At 41.5% G+C, this 18,616-nt stretch overlaps 1 protein-coding gene and 1 non-coding gene across 4 annotated transcripts in view; both read left to right on the plus strand.

The window, feature by feature from the left end:
* tubgcp6 (tubulin gamma complex component 6) overlaps positions 1-17,885 on the plus strand; it is a 28,052-nt gene extending 10,167 nt beyond the window's left edge. For all 3 annotated transcript variants that reach the window (XM_088417831.1, XM_088417833.1, XM_088417834.1), the window contains 16 exons: positions 2,289-2,428; positions 4,694-4,843; positions 6,204-6,285; positions 7,638-7,726; positions 8,623-8,738; positions 8,865-9,003; positions 9,082-9,153; positions 9,504-10,701; positions 11,168-11,293; positions 12,223-12,379; positions 13,789-13,930; positions 14,275-14,469; positions 15,162-15,294; positions 15,807-16,020; positions 17,239-17,432; positions 17,513-17,885. In XM_088417831.1, the coding sequence (XP_088273957.1) occupies positions 2,289-2,428; positions 4,694-4,843; positions 6,204-6,285; positions 7,638-7,726; positions 8,623-8,738; positions 8,865-9,003; positions 9,082-9,153; positions 9,504-10,701; positions 11,168-11,293; positions 12,223-12,379; positions 13,789-13,930; positions 14,275-14,469; positions 15,162-15,294; positions 15,807-16,020; positions 17,239-17,432; positions 17,513-17,604 (3,239 nt within the window). In that variant the 3' untranslated portion in view covers positions 17,605-17,885. The remainder of the gene's footprint in view (positions 1-2,288; positions 2,429-4,693; positions 4,844-6,203; positions 6,286-7,637; positions 7,727-8,622; positions 8,739-8,864; positions 9,004-9,081; positions 9,154-9,503; positions 10,702-11,167; positions 11,294-12,222; positions 12,380-13,788; positions 13,931-14,274; positions 14,470-15,161; positions 15,295-15,806; positions 16,021-17,238; positions 17,433-17,512) is intronic.
* Positions 13,612-13,683, plus strand: trnag-ucc (transfer RNA glycine (anticodon UCC)). The gene has a single exon. It is a non-coding gene; the product is annotated as a tRNA-Gly (tRNA).
* Positions 17,886-18,616: the final 731 nt, after the last annotated feature.

Genomic DNA, 18,616 nt, shown 5'->3' on the forward strand with positions numbered 1-18,616 from the left:
ATGCAGCTCAACGCATTTCTTTCATGAAGTTAACTTGTAAGGCCATTAATCTTTGTTCCATGCGTATGTGTGAGAAGTACCGTATATTCCGCACTATAAGGCGCACCGGATTATAAGGCGCACCCTCAATTAATGACATATTTTACAACTTTTTCAATCACAATATAGTAATACTCAAAGTAATAACAATAATAACTCAACTAATAACTCTAAACTCTCAATAATAAATTAATGAGACCCACCTTGTTCAACTGTAATCACACAAAAAAAACAGGTAAAGATTACTTTATCATTTCATTCCCCATCTACCAATCCCAATCTCAATATTGATCCATATATAAGGCGCACCTGATTATAAGGCACACCATCAGCTTTTTTTTTTAATTAAGGCTTTTAGTGCGCCTTATAGTGTGAAAAATAGAGTAGTATATCTATGCCTGGTTTATGTTGCGTGATATTTTTATTATGATTATTTTATGATTTATTATGATTATTATGATTATTTTTTAAACTAACTTGTCGTGTGTAAGAATAGTGACTTCCAGGTCAGTTTTTTTTTTTTTTGCACAACTTCCTCGCATTGCTCACATAATCACTACTTATAAACATGAAATAATCAGATTTGTTTTGAACGACAAGTCCATACCTTGTCTAGAAATTTTGTGATAGCATACGAGGTTATGATATATAGTTATGTAAAATAAATAATGACTGCAGCATTGCTGGTAAACAACTGAAAAATGGCTGGCGATTAATCGGTCGGTCCATGATTTAAAGAGACACGATGAACTCTTTGCTCCCTTGACCTTTAAAGCATCCAAATTGGACTCTGAATATTATTATCTCCATTTCTTAATTGTACAAGCGAACGAGTCGCTGATGTATAGTTTTTATTCAAGTACAAAGGTGACATTTCCAGCTCAGCGCAATTATTGTCTTTGAACATGAATCCATAAAGCTCAGCGCATGCGACGCTCCTCACCGTTGCCTGGCCAAACGCAGTTTGTCACGCAAAGCGCTCCGCTCCGTTCAAGGTCACGGCACTCCGCTCGCTTTGTCTGCCGAAGCTTAATTTGCTCGTCGGCTCCAGCTCATCAACTCTGCGCACTTGAACCCCGTGCACCCCGCGCTTCCGCTTGTCTGGAGGGCGCCCCTAACAACATGTCCGCTGGACGGGGACAAGGGACGGATTTCTCTCTGCTATTAAATGCGCCCGAAGCTTAGCGTGTTTACTGCTAGGCCAGCTTCATATAGATGATCAAATGTGATAAATTAAATCAATAAATGCACCATTAAATAATTACCCTATTTTCTGTGCAATAAGGCGCGGCTGATTATATGTCGCGCCTTCATTGAATGGCCTATTTTAAAATTATTTTCATATATAAGTTGCACCTTCAATGAATGGCCTATTTTTAAACTGTTTTCATATATAAAGTGCATTATAAGGCGCATAGAATAGAAGCTACAGTAGTGGCTGGGGGGCGTTTTGCATCCACCAGATAGAGCTGCGCTTAAGGGAATGTCAACTAAACAATCAGATAAGTCGGTCAAACTTTATTGATACTCAGAAATTTAGAATGAAGATGATTTGTATGCAATATCTGAAGAATTTGTAAACACTACCGTTTTGAATACCATATTTTCCACACTATAAGGCGCACCTAAAAGCCTTAATTTTTTTAAAAAGCTGATGGTGCACCCTATAATCAGGTGCGCCTTATATATGGACCAATATTTGAGATTGGGATCCGTAGATGGGTAACGAAGTGACAAAGTAAGCTTTACCTGTTTCTTTTCTGTGTTTACCGTTGAACAAGGTTGCTCATATTGACATTGAGTTATTATGCTATTGAGAGTTTAGAGTTATTATTTGAGTTATTATTGTTATTACTTTGAGTGTTACGATATTGTGATTGGAAAAAGTTTTCAAATATGTCATTAATTGAGCGTGTGCCTTATAGTACTATCTGAAGAATTTGAAAAAAATACCGTTGATTACATTAAGACTGTTCAGACCTTGAGATCAATGCCAACACCAATCAAAAGTTTAAAAAAAAATACAATTATTCAAAATATATTGTTTTGTTGATTCAAAAACAGGATTTATTTGATAAAATTGAACTTTTTGTTTTTTACAAAAACTTGCGTTTTTTGCCCCTTGTCCCCTTATAAATTGCTTCAAAATTGGAGCATTTCTCGTGTGTAGAAATTTTAAACAGGGTTTTATAAACACCCTCCATGCCTTCAGTCACATTAAGTGTGTACTTTTTTTTTTTTTTTTGCAGACAAACACTTCTGGGTCCAAGGATACACTTTGATCTCCAAAGACGTGGAGGAGTGTGTGCCCATTTTCCTGCGGCACATCGCCAACGACGTGTACGTCTGCGGAAAGACCATCAACCTCCTGAAAATATGCTGCCCTCAGGTTGTCCTCCTTCTTTATTCATCCCTCATAATAAATCATAATCACTTTTTAGAATTTTCATTCCAAGTGGGAAAAAAAATAACGTAACCGAAGTGAACAGCAACAAACAAAACAATTCGGTAAAGCACAAGCAATTTAAGTAATGTGAGTCCACAAAAAGAAGACGAAATTTTGGGCAGAATTTATCATGCAGACTCCCAAGAAAATTACAAATTTAGCGTGCAAATCTAACATAAACAAGAGAGGCACTTTTATAGCTGATTTCTAGATTATAGTTTAACTGTTGGGTGGTTACAAACTGTCTTTACCTTTTATTTACCTTAACTGTGGGGCAGATGAATACATAAATAAAATCAATATTAATAAAATAAATGAATAACCGATTTTTATTTGTTGATAATAATTTTTTTTTTTAACTTTTTTCGACTTAATTTGAACCCAAATTACCATATTTTCCGCACTATAAGGCGCACCTGATTATAAGGCGCACCCTCAATTAATGACATATTTAAAAACTTTTTCCATATATAAGGCGCACCGGATTATAATGCGCACCCTCAATGACATATTTTCAAACTTTTTCAATCACAATATAGTAATATTCAAAGTAATAACAATAATAACTCAAATAATAACTCAAAAACATTTTTTCAAAAGTGATCAGCAGCAAGAACAATGTTAGTGTGTAAGCATTAATGTTTTCAACTTTGATTTGAGGCTATCAAATTTCCTCTCAAAAATAATCTGACTACTTTTGAGGGCACTAGCTAGCCGCTAGCTAGCTGCTAATTTATGCTGTTGTTACTGTGCTAAATATCAGCGGTTACGTTTTTTTTTTTTTTTTTTCGGGGGGTGACCAGAATTTGCACTTGAACATGATTTCAGAACAATGTTGTGTTTTTTTATGGAGTCAGGAACAATTTGCGCAACAATTGTGCAGAAAAAAACGAGAAAAATAAAAAGCTATATCTTGTTCTGTAGCGGGAAATCTCATGGTTTTATAATCTCGTGAGATCTCGGCCTGTATGTTCCCGTCGCATCCCGCGTATTTTTTGTTTTTCTCACGCATCCCATCAAATCGCAAAATGTATGAATTACTTAGAAGTCTCACTATCTTTTCACGCCGTTAAGCATAAAAACGCCATCAGACTTGAAATATCGTGACCGTATTTCATTCCTTTGTTATTCGGTACTTCAAAGCCCGTTGCGCGATTCTCTCTGCCGTTCACGTCGCTGTCATCCATTTAGAAAAAAAAAAAAGACGGCGCCGGCGAGGGACTACAAATCAATATTGAGACAGAAGAGGGACACTAGCTGTCTCTTTCAAATCCTTATCAATACACTAACATCCCCGTGATGATGCATCGTCTGGACGTGCTGAGACTTGAGTGTGACGGATTGCGGCGCGCTGCTGCTCTCTGCTTTTTGTCTCGGCCCACTTTTTTCATGTTGAAGCCGTATGGACAAAATCATTTCACTTTCTTGATCCCGCTCAAATTGCACAGTCCGTGACCGCAGTATTAAGTACACTCGCGCACAGGCTCTTCAATATATATATATATATATATATATATATATATATACACAGTACTGTGCTTTTTTATATATATATTATATACACATATCTGTATATATATATATATATATATATATATATATATATATATATATATATATATATATATATATTTATTTTTTTGCTTTGAATTTCGAGCCACAATTTGAGAGACAAAGCTCTACATGGTGACATCAAACCCAACACTTTGTCTCAGAATGTCACATATCCCTCAAACAAAGCACATTGTGTATTAAGAACAACAACTTTACTTTGTGGTTCGCTCATGAGCATATTTGTATAAAAATGACGACAAACCTTTGGTCTTAGTTGATGCTTGTGCATTACTGCCCCCTAGTGGCGCAAACATGACCTGGCCCGACTGTGGCACCAATTCATTTGAATATAAGATGATTGTAGATAACCGTTGTTGGGAAGCGGGTCACGGAACAAATTAAAGTTGTAGTCGAAGGCACCTTTGTATTCGAATCAACTGATGCGGCGCAGTTGCAAACTCCAAGCGCAAAACATTTAACCGAGCGAAATGAAATTGCTTTTTAGCCACTCGCTTTTATATTACCTCGCAGCGCGCCAGCCAACGTTATTAAAATCAAATCCCCACAGTGAAGGATGATGGAATTAAACAATCGGCCGCATTAAAAAGGAAGTGTTGCAATATGTCGCGTCTAATAAGGCGTCGGTTCCCGCAGCACTACATCTGCTTGTCGGAGCTCCCCGCGCCTCGCATCGCCGTCACCTTCTCCCTGCAGGAGGTGGAGGCCATCGAGAGGGATTGCGCCGTGTACCGCGGACGCATGGAGATCATCGCCAAGCACAGCGCCGTCAGCCGGGAGGCGCAGGTATTCATAGAAGAAAAGTTCAACGTATTTGGTAGATCCACTTGAAAATTGAGCTTGATGGGGAAAATGAAGCCTCGTGAAGCTTCGTGATATTCTTCTCCTTCCGCTCGATATCAGAGGTGTCCAAACTATGGCCCGGGGGGGGGGGGGGGGGGGGGGGGCATTTGTAACCCCATATCCACATTTTTGTGGCCCGCGGCATTTGTTAAAAATACATTGAAATGGCCTGTTAAAAAAAGTAAGAAACGGGTTTGATGGTAGACGGTATTAAAAGCGTTAAAAAAAAAAATCCAAAATGAATTCCTCTCATCACTTCACAAAAAACACTTGACATAGTAGTAATAGTAGTATTTTTCCCTCAAATAACTATGCTATAATGTGCCTAAATTTTCCTGCGAAAGCACCTGAAGAATTTTCTTTGTTTAATGGATTAATTACGAATGTAATCAATTACTTTGGTACTAAGTACAATACAATATATATTTATATATTATATATAATATATTATGTACATTATACACTCTAATATATGATACAATAATATATTTTTGGTAGTTAAGTACCAAAGTGATCAAATGTTTTAGGTACTAAAAATGACTAGTATTTTAACTACAGAAATGACTAAATTTATTGATTATTTCCGTAATCAATATATGTAGTGCCTAATATACCAAAAGTAATTCATGTATAAAGTAATTGATTAAAGTAATTCATTACTAAAACAATTGATTATTGCAGTACTGAAGTCATTTATTTAGGTAGTTAAGTGCCAAAAGTAATTAATATATAAAATTATTGATTAGTTTATGGAATAATTAGTAAAGTAATTTATTACTTTGGTATTTTACGGTTACATACTTAACTAATCCATTACTTGAAGTGCTAAAAGTAGTTTTATTACTAAATTTACTTAAGTACTAAAAAGTAATTACTATAAATGTATAAACTTTATACATTTAAAGTCTGAACTATAGAAGATTTGTAGCTACTCGCTTTATTGATTTTTAATTTGTTTAATAGGTTTGAGTTAAAAAAAAATAATATGTGGCCCTGACGTCGGATTTTTCTGAATGCTAAAACATTTGGACATCCTCTAGATGGTGCTCATGGTTGAGCTTTCACATCAAATGGAAAGCAATCAAAAAATGCTCCAGGGAGCTGAAATTTCACCCAGATGATGAAAACATGTCAAAGTTAAATATGTCACGGCCGCTTAGTTATTACACTACCAGGACTGTGCAGAAATATATATATCTATATATATAAAATATATATCAAAAGGGCTTCATGAGCCTTTATTTGAACAATAAAATTTTTTTAGTACTTTTCCACTCCAAGCATGATTGCTTTATCGCGGTAGGCCCAGCGAGCGGAGGAGGCGCGCCAGGAACTGATCAATCAGGTCAGCGCGTCGGCAGCCAAAACCCTGGAGAGCATTCGCGGTTAGTCTTGCACAAACACACGCGCACACACACACACACACACACACACACACACACACACACGGGGCATGTTTAATGTGATGGCGTGTTTGATTTTCATTTTCATAAGAGCTTTTTTTTTCCGTGTTGGAACTCGGCATCAGCTGCGGTGTTAAAAAGTCGAGGTTTTAAGAACCGCTAATACTTGCCAGTCTGAGCCAATACATACGCTGAATTTTGATGATGTCGCCGCTTCTTGGAGATGATTGGATGAAACTTTATCAATCAAAATCAAGTCATGACGCTGAGCACACCCTCCGTGAATTTTTTTCCATCTTACGATAGCTCTCAAAACGCGATTTTAAAAAGGTAAACGTAGGTGCTCATTTTTTATCCAAAATATGTATTGTTTTGAAAATACATCAGTTTTTCAAGATTTTTTTTTTTTTCAAAGTCTAGCGCGCCTCACAGTGAACAATCGTAGAACGCCGTCCAGTTTGACGATATTAGGACCAGTGATGCGATATCACTAGTGCTTGCAGAGTTGAATTTGAGAACATGATAAATTTGCGAGTTTCATCTAATACATACGCTGAATTTTGTCGCCACTTCTTGGAGAAGATTAGAGGAAAGTTTATCAATCGAGATCAGACGTCGCTTAGCATTCCCTTTGTGACTTTTTTCGATTTTACAAGCTGCCTTTCAAAACGTGATTGCTGGTTGAAGTGCTCGTTTTTTGTCAAAAACGCATTTTTAGGCTCATGCCGCCCAAATTGCTTTCTGTTGAATTTTAATATTTCCAATTGATAACAATCGCTAAAAATCTATCTGAATTTTTTTTTAAGGATTCTTTTAAAATTCTAGTGCGCTTCTAAGCGGACTTTTGCGAAGATGCGGGGCAGTTTGACAATAATAGCCTAGTGATGCGGTATCACTAGTGCTTGCAGAGTTGACTCAACACACCATGATAAGATAGAAATCACTATTTTATTTATTTATTTTGAACCTTCTAGGCATGCATTGAGTACAAAAAGATCTGTCATAAAATTAGCATACATCCATGATACTGTGACACGGTGATATTTTTGCCCGTAGTTATCACAGTCAGAATCTAATATCGGCCTAGTTCGAACCCAAGTTAGTCGGGTCAGGTTAGCGTGAGGCTAATTGCACTTTTTAACAACCTCCCCAAATCATTTAAGCATCCGAGAAGACGCCAGCAAAAGTTGGCTGGCCGCGTTCCCTTTCCGTGCCTTGGCGCCGTCGCGGATGCTGTTCGTTCGAGGCAGATGGCGACGTCTTTTGATGCGCGCGCGCGCAATTTCCGCGCGGAGGCCCGAGCAGCTCACGGCGCTCGCTTTCATTTCCTACAGGGCGCCAGGTGTCACAGCGTCTGGCTGAGGAGGCCAGGAAAAGGGAACGCTTCCAGGAGCTCAAGCAGCACCTGGAACAGGAGCAGGAGGTACACCGTCAGAAAAAAAAAAATCACAAAATGCTTTACAATTGCCTCTCATAATAATTCTTAATTTAATAAGTCTTCGTTTTTGCCGCTTGGGGCGGGTCCCACAAAAAGAAGAGTTCCATTTCGAATCTTGAGGAACATGCTGGAGGTCAACATATCCTCCTGACAGTCAGGCCTATGCGTTTGTGTCCCCTGCAGTGGACATTTGTTTTCCGTGTCTGTAGTTTGACTCGTTGGAGCTACCCCGGTAAGTCCCAGTGTCCTCAGTAGAGGACATTCTGGCCTTAGCAATGATATGGCTCGTGTAGGTGGGATTCACTTAACATTTTGAGCAATGTCAAGAGGAATCCGACCAAGGAGCAATTGACGCTACTTTTTTTTTGTCCTCCAGGGGATGGGCGGAGAAAGGTTTTGAGAACATATTAAATAAACAAAAAAAAAAACACTATGGTTCGTCAAAATGCTTAAAATTTGGTCGCAGGCTCTCCTGTTTTGAAAAAAGATGCTAACAACTGTCTTGCAAAAGTTTTTCTAGTGAACGCCCGTGTTTGGGTGGGACACAATCAACTTTCCTGTCTTGCGGAGACAAAATGGACACAACAGTGGACATAAAATGAATAGGCTGGGTCTTAAGAGAATATGGACAAAACTTAGTGTAGCTTTCCTTGCCTCTACTTTAAGATCACATCTGTATTTTTTTTGGAGACCAAATCGTGTTTGGACATTTGGAGTTTTGCATCTTTTTGCAGAACAAAAAGCAATTTTTTTAAGTGACTTTTTCAATAAAAAAAGGTGAAATTCGCCTTTATATTTAGTTTGTATATGCAGCAAATTGATGATATGTTTTATTTTGTATTATTCTTCCATTTTTTTTTTTTTTGCCGTTCCTGTGGCAGTGGCGCAGCGCGGCCAAGAAGAAGCAGGAGGACGACGACTTCAGTTTTGCCCGGGAGCTGAGGGACAGGGAGAAGAGACTTCAGGCGCTTGAGGAGCAGCTGGAGCACAGAGCGAGGTCTGACGCCTTGTTGACAACTTCGTTTGTTACCGATCAGTAATGAAATCCTCACCCGTCAGTCATCGCCACTTGGACTTTTTATGGCATTAAAAAACAACAACAAAAAAAATCCTCCAACTGCAGGAAGGAGCTGATCGCCCAGTACAGCCACCTGTCAGAAGAAGCGGCTCATAAGGAACGTCGGGCCTTGTGGAGGGCTCAGAGGAGCAGGCTGGACGAGGCCCGATTCAACTTCTTGACCGACGACCGGCGAGAGCTGCAGGTGTGTTGCGAGAAGCTGTCGGTAAACGCTGAGCGCGAGGGCGCCTCGGCAAACGAATGTCACGTGACCTCTGACCAGGCCGAATTGGAGAAGTATCCTTTGGGCGAGGAAAGACCTCCAGCTTCACCGCCTCGGCGCTCGCCGGCTGCGGTATGACATCATTTCCTGTTCTTATCCGCTTTCAGGTCGCGAGTCATGAAATTTAATACCGTATTTTCCGGACTATAAGGCGCGCTGCTATATAAGCCGCAGAAGCAAAATATGAGCGAAAAAATGTCTTGTGTCATGGCCGCAGGTGATGACATCAGATCTTTACGCAAAAAGATGGCAAATGAAGTTCATTTAACTGAAGAATGGAAGTCAATCTTTCACATGATACCACACATATTTACATAGCACACAATATACCGTCTGCCTTGAAAGATGAGTGAAAATGCTAAATATACTGGCAACCGCCAATCAGATTTGCCCAAAAATTAAACTGCATTTTGTCTCGACAGGAAACTCCCTCAGAGCAGTTAGCGGAAACGAACCCAGAGCAGCCCGAGGAATCGGCAGTGCCTAACACAGCGGCCGCCGCCGCCGCCTTCGTGTCCGGCGACTCCCTCCCCGACTCGTCCAATCCGGATGCCGCCGAGAAGGCAGAAATGGCAACAGATCTCCCGGAGGCGTGTCCCGCGACGCGGCTCGTCGACTACGACTTCGGCGCCCCCTTCAGTCCGCTCGAAGTAATCGGCGGCCGGCGAGCCCCGACCCGGCTCGGCCCCGACAAGATCCGAAACCATCCTTCCTTTTCCCATTTCCCCCTGGGGGAGAACTCGCCTCAGATCCGCGACCGCCTCCCCAAGGCCAGCCCTTTCGGACACGTTTCTAAGTCCGCTTTCTCCCTCGGGGAGGACATCCCGGAAGAGTCGGGAAATGTCCCCGTAGCGAACCGGCCACCCGCGCAGGACCTTCCGTCGCTCGGCCAAGGCGACGCCTCCGTGCAAGTCGAGAAACCGCAAGATAAACCGAGGAAGTCTTCAGATGCGAACGCCTCGCCCTCTGATCGCTCTCGGACGGCGCACCCCTCGGATTCCCACATCAAGATCGGTCAGCACGTCTCGGACGTGGAAGCCCCTCCGCCTTTGCCGAACGTCCACGGCCACTCCTCGCGGGCCCACATCAAAGTCGGCGAGAACGTATCCGACTTTGTGGGTTCCCTCCCCGCCCGAAACCTCCACGGCCACGCCTCGGACGCCAGCGTCAAAATCGGAGAAAACGTTTGGGAAATCCTCTCTCCGCCGCCCGCGCCCGGCCTCCACGGCCACGCCTCGGACGCCAACATCAAAGTGGGCGGGTTCGTCTCCGACGTGTCCCGGGCCAAACCCCGATGGAGTAAGCACGGCCACGCTTCCGACTCGGCGCTCGGGATCGGCTGCGTGGTCTCCGGCGCCCCGCCCGCCTCGCCGCCGGGAAGCGGGCGGGGCCACGTCTCGGACTCCAGCTTGGCCGTGGGCTGCGTGGTTACACGGAGCGAGCCGCCCCCGCCGCCGGGCGGTCGACACGGGCACTCGTCGGACTCGGTCCTGGGCGTGGGCTGCGTGGTTTTGAGCGCGGCGCCGCAAGACGGAGGCAAACGTGCTAGCTCGTCACTTCCTTCGCCGGGAGCCGAATGTGACGCGGAAGAGAAAAAGGATCGGCGCGAGGATGCCCGAGGTAGTGAAATGGAACTGCTCAATCGACGCTGCTTATTAGGGCCCCATCACAAAGGATTTTACTGTCAAAATTTGGACATCAAAAACTCATTCACTGCCATTGACGGCTATCGACGTCAGTTAGATTTTCACGAGGCTGGCGGTCAAGAATTTCACGCTTCTATCTCTTGAAAACGCACAGCTGTGACCTGAAAGTCATTCCAGCTCCTAAAGCATCATCCACATCATAAGTAGGGCCCGAGGACTTGACACAAGTCGTTTACGGCCCTTCAGATATCGGCCGAAAATAATGTTTTGTCGTAGCAATAAAAAGCAAAAGATTAAAATGCGCTTGGATGAAACAAATGCTATATTAGTCATTATAAAAAAAGAATCCAATAGCAAGATTTTTTTTTTTTTTTTGGACAAAAGGTGCCAACGGCGCCGCCTTGTAAAGTATTGATTGAAAATGTGTACGCCGCCAACAGATGGGGAGTCCGAACCTCCTGAGCTGCGTTTGGGGAACCCCGGCTCCAAGTGGGAAGAAGAATACCTCCTGGCCTTGTCTGCTCAGTACCAAGTGGACCACTACGAAGACTGCTCCAGCCTTTTGGGTCAGTCATTTCAAAACACTTCCCCGGATCGCAACCTTCATCACTAAGCGGTCCGGCCGTTTTGCACTTTGACGTGTTGTCGCCATCTGGGTGAAATTTCAGCTCCCTTGTGCCTTCGTTCGATGCTTTGCTTTTGATGTGGAATGCCTTTGATGTTAAGACAAAAATACTGCACAAGGGTTAAGAATTCAGAGCTGGACAGCTCAGCATTCTGATTTAAGATTTTATTCATCCGTTCATTCATTCATTCATTCATTCATTCATTTCTGTGTTTATTTAAGCTATTTGACCGGATGATATTTGCTGGCATACTTTTGTTGAGGGCGTGTGAGTGAGTGAGTGGGTGAGTGAGTGAGTGAGTGAGTGAGTGAGTGAGTGAGTGTGTGTGAGTGAGAGAGTGAGTGTGTGTCAGTCATGAATTGTTTCTGAATTATGAGTGAGTGTTTGTGAATTTTTAGTCTGTTCATGAGGTTGTCAGTAAGTGATGAATTGGTGCTGAATTTCAATTGGTTGCGTGAGTGAGTGAGTGAGTGAGTGAGTGAGTGAGTGAGTGAGTGAGTGAGTGAGTGATGTAATGTGAAATTTAACTTGAACTAGAGCGAATGAGTTAGTGACTGATGAACTGTTGCTGAATTTTTGAGAGTGAGTGGGTAAGTGAGTGAGTGTGTGAGTGTGTGAGTGAGTGAGAGAGTGAGTGTGTGTCAGTCATGAATTGTTTCTGAATTATGAGCGAGTGTTTGTGAATTTTTAGTCTGTTCATGAGGTTGTCAGTAAGTGATGAATTGTTGCTGAATTTCAATTGGTTGCGTGAGTGAGTGAGTGAGTGAGTGAGTGAGCGAGTGATGAAATGTGTTTGTGGCGGCAATCGCAGCAAGATGGCCGCCACTCGTCGCATCGCCGCCAATTTTCCGCGGTCTACTTTGTCCCAGCGTCGTCCCCCGAGTGTCAGCTGCTGAAGCACGCGAGGCGGGGTGGGCGGGACCCCCGGGGCCTGGAGGCCCCCGACGACATGTCGGTGCCGCTCAGCGAGATGGTCTCCCTGCCGGTTCTCATCAAACACTCGGTCACCGCGCCGCTCATTACGCAGTGAGTAGCAACAACAACAACAACAAAAAAGCCGCTTTTCGCTTTTCTCTGCCGCTTTTAGCGTTCAAAGCTTCTTCTTCTTCTTCTTTTTTTTTTTTTGAACTGAATGTCTTTGCGCTTTTGACATGGAGCCGCCAACACAAGAAGAAGAATGCTTTTTGATGCAGGACTTGCTTCATTACAGAAAATGCCATCCAAATTTCCACATCTGCTGCAGAAGTGCTTTTCTTCTCCTTTCTTCTTTTTGTTTTCTTTGACTTTTGGTCTTCTTTCTATTTCCTGTTTTCCTTTTTCTTAATGTATCTTCTTTTTTCAGTTTTTCTCTTTATCTTTCTTATTTTTTTCATTTTTCTTGTTTTTTTCTTTTGTTTTTCTTTCATTTTCTTTTTTCATTTTATTTTCCGCATGTTTTCTTTTTTCTTATTTGTTTTTTTTCTGTATTTTGTTTAACTTTTTCTTTTCAAATCTTTTCCATTTTTTTGTTTTTTTTTCTTTTTCTGTTTTAGGCTTTCTTTTTTTCTCACTTATATTTTTTTACTTTTTTTTTTAACTTTTTTTCCCTTTCATTTTTTTTTACTTTCGCATTTTCTGTCATTTTTCTTTTTTCTCTTATTTCTTTTTCATTTGTTTTGATTTCTTTTTGCTGTTGACTTCATTTTTTATTCCTTTTCTGTATTTCCTTTATTTCTTTCCTTGTTTTTCTTTCTCTTTCCTATTTTCTTGATTTTTTTTCTTTTTTCCCTTATTTGTGTTTTTTTTTCTGTATTTTGTTTAACTTTTTCTTTTCAAATTTTTTCATTTTTTGGTCAGTTTTTTTGGTCTTTTTCTATTCTAGCCTTTCTTTTTCTTTTTTTCTTTCTTATATTATTTTACTTTTGTACTTTTTTTCCTTTCATTTTTTTTTACTTTTACTTCATCATTTTGTCTTTTTTTCCTTTTTCTCTTATTTTTATTTCTTTTTCATTTGTTTTGATTTCTTTTTGGTTGACTTCATCTTTCTTTTTATTCCTTTTACCTTATTTTCTGTATTTCCTTTATTTTTTCCTTGTTTTTCTTTCTCTTTCCTATTTTCTTGCCTTTTTTTCTTTCTCTTACCTCCTTTTTTTCCCTTTCCCTTCCTCCTCCCTTCTTGCCTTTTCTTTTGCATCTCCCGAAAGCCCCTCCCTTTCTCCCCCGCTCTGGAATGCCGCAGTCTCTCTCTCTTAAGCGCTCTCCACATGTCCTCTCACACAGCGTTGGTGGTATAGTGGTGAGCATAGCTGCCTTCCAAGCAGTTGACCCGGGTTCGATTCCCGGCCAACGCAGCTTGTTTTGTCTCCCGTTTTTTTTTTGTTTTTCCTCTTTACTGGTGCAGTGAAGTAAATTGAAGGTCATTTTGAGTGACCTTCTTGCCCGCGCGCCTCTTGCAGCGTGTCGCTGGTGAACAAGGCGGTGGTGGACTACTTCTTTGTGGACTTGGGCGTGGAGCGACACTTTGAGGCGCTGCGCCACTTCCTGCTGATGGAAGACGGCGAGTTTGCGCAGTCGCTCAGTGATCGGCTCTTTGAAAAGGTGGGGCCTGCTCAGCGTTCCCTTTATCTTTAATCCAGGAGCGCCTTCTAGAGGGCTAAAAAAAAAAGGGCTTCATGAGGCTTTGTTTACAAATCTCCATATTTTGGTCGTATTTTCCACACTGTGAATGAATGGCCTAGTTCAAAACAATTTTCCTACATGGGGCGATCCACATTATAAGGCGCATAGAATAGAAGCTACAGTAGCGGCTGCGATTGCGCTGTGCATCCACTAGATGGGGCTGCAGTTTAAAATACTGTTTAGATCAATGCCAAGACAAATCAAGAGTTTGAAAGAATGTAATTATGGTTGAATTCAATCTTCAACTTGAAAATTTTGGGCAGCTGGGCAGCGGGCAGACCCCCGGCGAGCTGCTGACGCCGCTGGTGCTCAACTCCATCCTCAGCAAGGCGCTGCAGTACAGCCTGCACGGCGACACGCCCCTGGCCGCCAACTTCACCTTTGCGCTGCGCTTCCTGCCCGACACCTTCCATCCGCACGCCCCCGACTCCCTCAACTGCCTGGAGTTGCGTTACAAGGTGAGATATTCGCCGATTTTTTTTTTTTTTTTATGTCCTTCCAACAGCCAGCCGAGATATTTGTGTCCGTTGTAGTGGACGTTTGTTTTCGGTTTATATCTTTTGACTCAGGAGCTACCATATTCTGTTTTTTTTTTTTCTGGCCTTTCCAATGATGTCTCATGTTTGGGTGGACACAACAACATGGACACAGCAGTGGACACAAATAAATAGGCTGGGTCTCAGAAAGATATTTCTGGATTTTGAGGCAACTGTAGTTCAACAATTACTTTTCTTTGGGTTAATTTATATGTAATCATAAAATCACTACATAATATACAATATATATTATATGTATTACACTATTTTTTCACATTTTTATATATATATATATATATATATATATATATATATATATATATATATGTACAATATATGTATACACGTATCTCTAAGCATCTAAGGTTTGAACACAACTGGTGCAGCAACACATGCAGGCAACATTTTTTTTTTAAATTTCAAACACTTAAGCTGTTTTTTTTTAGATTCAGTACAGTATATGTAAACACGAATCTCTAAGCATCTAAGGTTTGAACACAACTGGTGCAGCAACACATGCAGGCAACATTTTTTTTTTAAATTTCAAACACTTAAGCTGGGTTTTTTTTTAGATTCAGAATAAGCTGTAAAGTGAAGATTTTTTTTTTTTCAAGGTGGACTGGCCACTCAACATCATCATCACGGACAGCTGCGTGAACAAGTACAACCGTCTCTTCTCCTTCCAGCTTCAGCTGAAGCACATGGTCTGGAGCCTGCGTGACGTTTGGTTCCACCTCAAGAGGACGGGTCAGCGCAACGCCCCCCCGCTTTGTATTCACACGCGCGTTTCGAAATCGATCCGCCGCTATCGATTAGCGACGCATCGCTCTGGCAGCTTGTCCTTTAACGCATAGCCAAAATTGCTTGACGCCGCTATTGATCGTTAGCATTAAGCTAGCGCGGGGGATACGCATGGCCATGCGTTAAAGGCTCAAACAAACGTGTTAGAAAACATCATTAACATTGATTTTGGCCTTGGGAACACCCCCCCACCCCCACCCCCCCCCAAAAAAAATCATCATCACAAAATGTCAGACGCCATCAAACAGCCAATGAAATGTCACTATTTTTTCTCTTTTATTTAAGGACTTCGAAGTAATCTTAATTTGCTATATTGGTGTAGAAAAATTGCTTATGACTTTTGGAACTATGTGTATTTCAAAGTTTTTCTCGGAGAATCATTTTGAGAACGTCCATATATGGACACGGGTGTGTAGTTTTGACGCTAATACGAACGTGTCGCCGACGTTGCGGGTCAGCGGTGGTGAAAGGCGCCGGACGCTCGGTGCAGTTCCGCCAGCTGCAGCTGTACCGGCACGAGATGCAGCACTTCGTCAAGGTCATCCAAGGTTACATCGCCAATCAGATCCTGCAGGTGTCGTGGAGCGAGTTCAGCGCCAAGATGGCCGCCGCCTGCGACCTGGACGCCATCCACCGCACGCACGCGGACTACCTCAACAGGGCTATTTTCAGGTCGCTTGCCTTCTTTTCCTACGATAAACATACGATAATGACGCTAACGACGGCTACGATAATGTTGATGACGACGATGACGAAAATAACGATAATGACGACCACGGTGATGACGATAATGCTGACGACAGCTACGATTATGTAGACGATGATGATGATGACGACTTTAACGACGACGGTGATGACTATGACGACAATGAAAATAACGATAACGACGATAATGACGATAACGCTAACCATGGCGATGTTGATGACCATGACGACAACCATGACTATGACGATAACGATAACATTAACGATAATGACGATAACGCTAACAATGGCGATGTTGATGACCACGACGATAACGATGACGATAATGACGATTACGACAACAATGACGATAATTACGCCGATAACGCGATGTTGACGACAATGACGAAAAAATCCATGACGATAATGCTGACTGCGACGATAATGTTGACAATGACCACGACAATGACGATAATGACAAAAACAACGATAGCGATAACGACGATAACGCTAACCATGGCGATGTTGATGACCACGACGATGACGACAACCACGACTATGACGATAACGGTAACGGTGACGATTAGAACGGCAACAATATGACGATAATGACGACGATAGACGACAACAACGCTTACGATGTTGACGACAACAACGCTTACGATGTTGACGACAATGACGATAATGCTGAAGGCGACGATAATGTTGACGATGATGACAACGATGACAATGACCACGGCAATGATAATGACAAAAACTGATAACGATGACAACGATGACGGCAATGATGACAACAATAATGTTGATGACGACAACGATGACAATGGCGATGACTGACGACGATAACGATAACAACGGCGCCGACATGATGACATCAGCGATTAAGACGACAGTGACGACGATACTGTTGACGACGATAACGACCACGACAATGACAATAATGACAAAAACGATGACAACGATAATGACGACGACGATAACGCCGACTGCGGCGACAACGATGTTGATAATGACGATGATGACTATGACGACAACGGCGAGGATGACAATAACAATGACAACGATGAAGACATGACAATAGCGATTACGACGATAATGACGATTATGACGACGACAATGACTGACATGCATTTTAAATATTAATCTATAGCAAGGCTTTGAAAAAATAACTCATTTATTGATTGTATTTTTTTTTTCACCCCCCAGGGCTTTGCTGACAGAGAAGGCGGCCCCGGTGATGAACATCATCCACAGCATCTTCAGCCTGATCCTGAAGTTCCGCGCTCAGCTTATCGCGCTGCCCTGGGCCAGCCAGCAGGGGGAGGCGGTGCACCCCGGTTTCATCGCCATGCAGCAGTCCTACAACACCTTCAAGTACTACTCGCACTTCCTCTTCAAAGGTGAGCCGCCGGCGACCCCCCCCCCCGCGCGCCTCGCGGCCGCCGACCTTTGACCTCGTCACCCTGTTGGCTTTTTTCAGTGGTGACCAAGCTGGTGAACAGGGGCTACCAACCTCATTTGGAAGATTTCCTCCTACGCATCAACTTCAACAACTACTACAAAGACTCTTGAGCGGATTCATGGGGAAACGAGGCCTCGTGAAGCACTTGAGGACTCTTGGTGGCCTTCTTGGTTTTAACATTCAGTGAAATGGAATTGCATTAGCTTTCATACTTAAACCTAAGAGCACCATTTGCAGGAGGAAAAAACCAAAATGACAAGTGCTTCATGAGGCTTTTTTGTTCCCCATCACTACTTTTAGTTTCATTTGTACAATGTTTCACCATGGGGTGGCGCAATTTGCCTACAAAAACCACTGTATGGAAAATGAATAAATAAACATTTCTGAGCAACTCGTTTTACTTCAGCTTCTGATATGATGAAAAGTAAAAAAAAAAAAGTATAGTAAGGCCTTTTATTTTTAAATAAAAATGACCATGGCTTTTCTCCCCAAAAAAAGACCATGTATAGTAAAGGTTTTTTTTTAAAAAGTAAAAACCACCATGTATAGTAAGTTTTTTTTAAAAATAAAAACAACCATGTATAGTAGGACTTTTTTTCAGAAAAAAAAGACTACGTATAGCAAGGCCTTTTATTTTTAAATAAAAACGACTATCGTGACGACTTTTTTTTTTAAATATGACCATGTATAGTAAAGCCTTTTTTAAAAAATGAAAACAACCATGTATAGTAAGACTTTAAAAAAAAAGACTGTATAGCAAGCCGTATTATTTTTAAAGAAAAAACGACCATGCATAGTAAGTATTTTTTTTTAAATAAAATCGACCATGTATGGTAAGACTTTTTTAAAAAGAAAAAAAAAAACGTATAGTAAGGACTTTTTAAAAAAAAAAAAAAAACATGTATAGTAAGGCCTTTTATTTTTAAATAAAAACTTTATAGTGGGACCTTTTTTTAAAAAACTACGATAGTAAGGCCTTTTTTTAAAAATGAAAACGACCATGTATAGTAAGACTTTATAAAAAAAGAAAGACCATGTATAGTAAAGCCTTTTTTTTAAAAAAGATAACAACCATGCCTTTTTTTTCTTCAGAAAAAAAGGATTTTTTTCCGCTATTAAAAC

This window comes from Hippichthys cyanospilos, chromosome 6, assembly GCF_059441005.1.
Source record: "Hippichthys cyanospilos isolate Australia breed blue-spotted pipefish chromosome 6, RoL_Hcya_1.0, whole genome shotgun sequence".
NCBI lineage: Eukaryota > Metazoa > Chordata > Actinopteri > Syngnathiformes > Syngnathidae > Hippichthys > Hippichthys cyanospilos.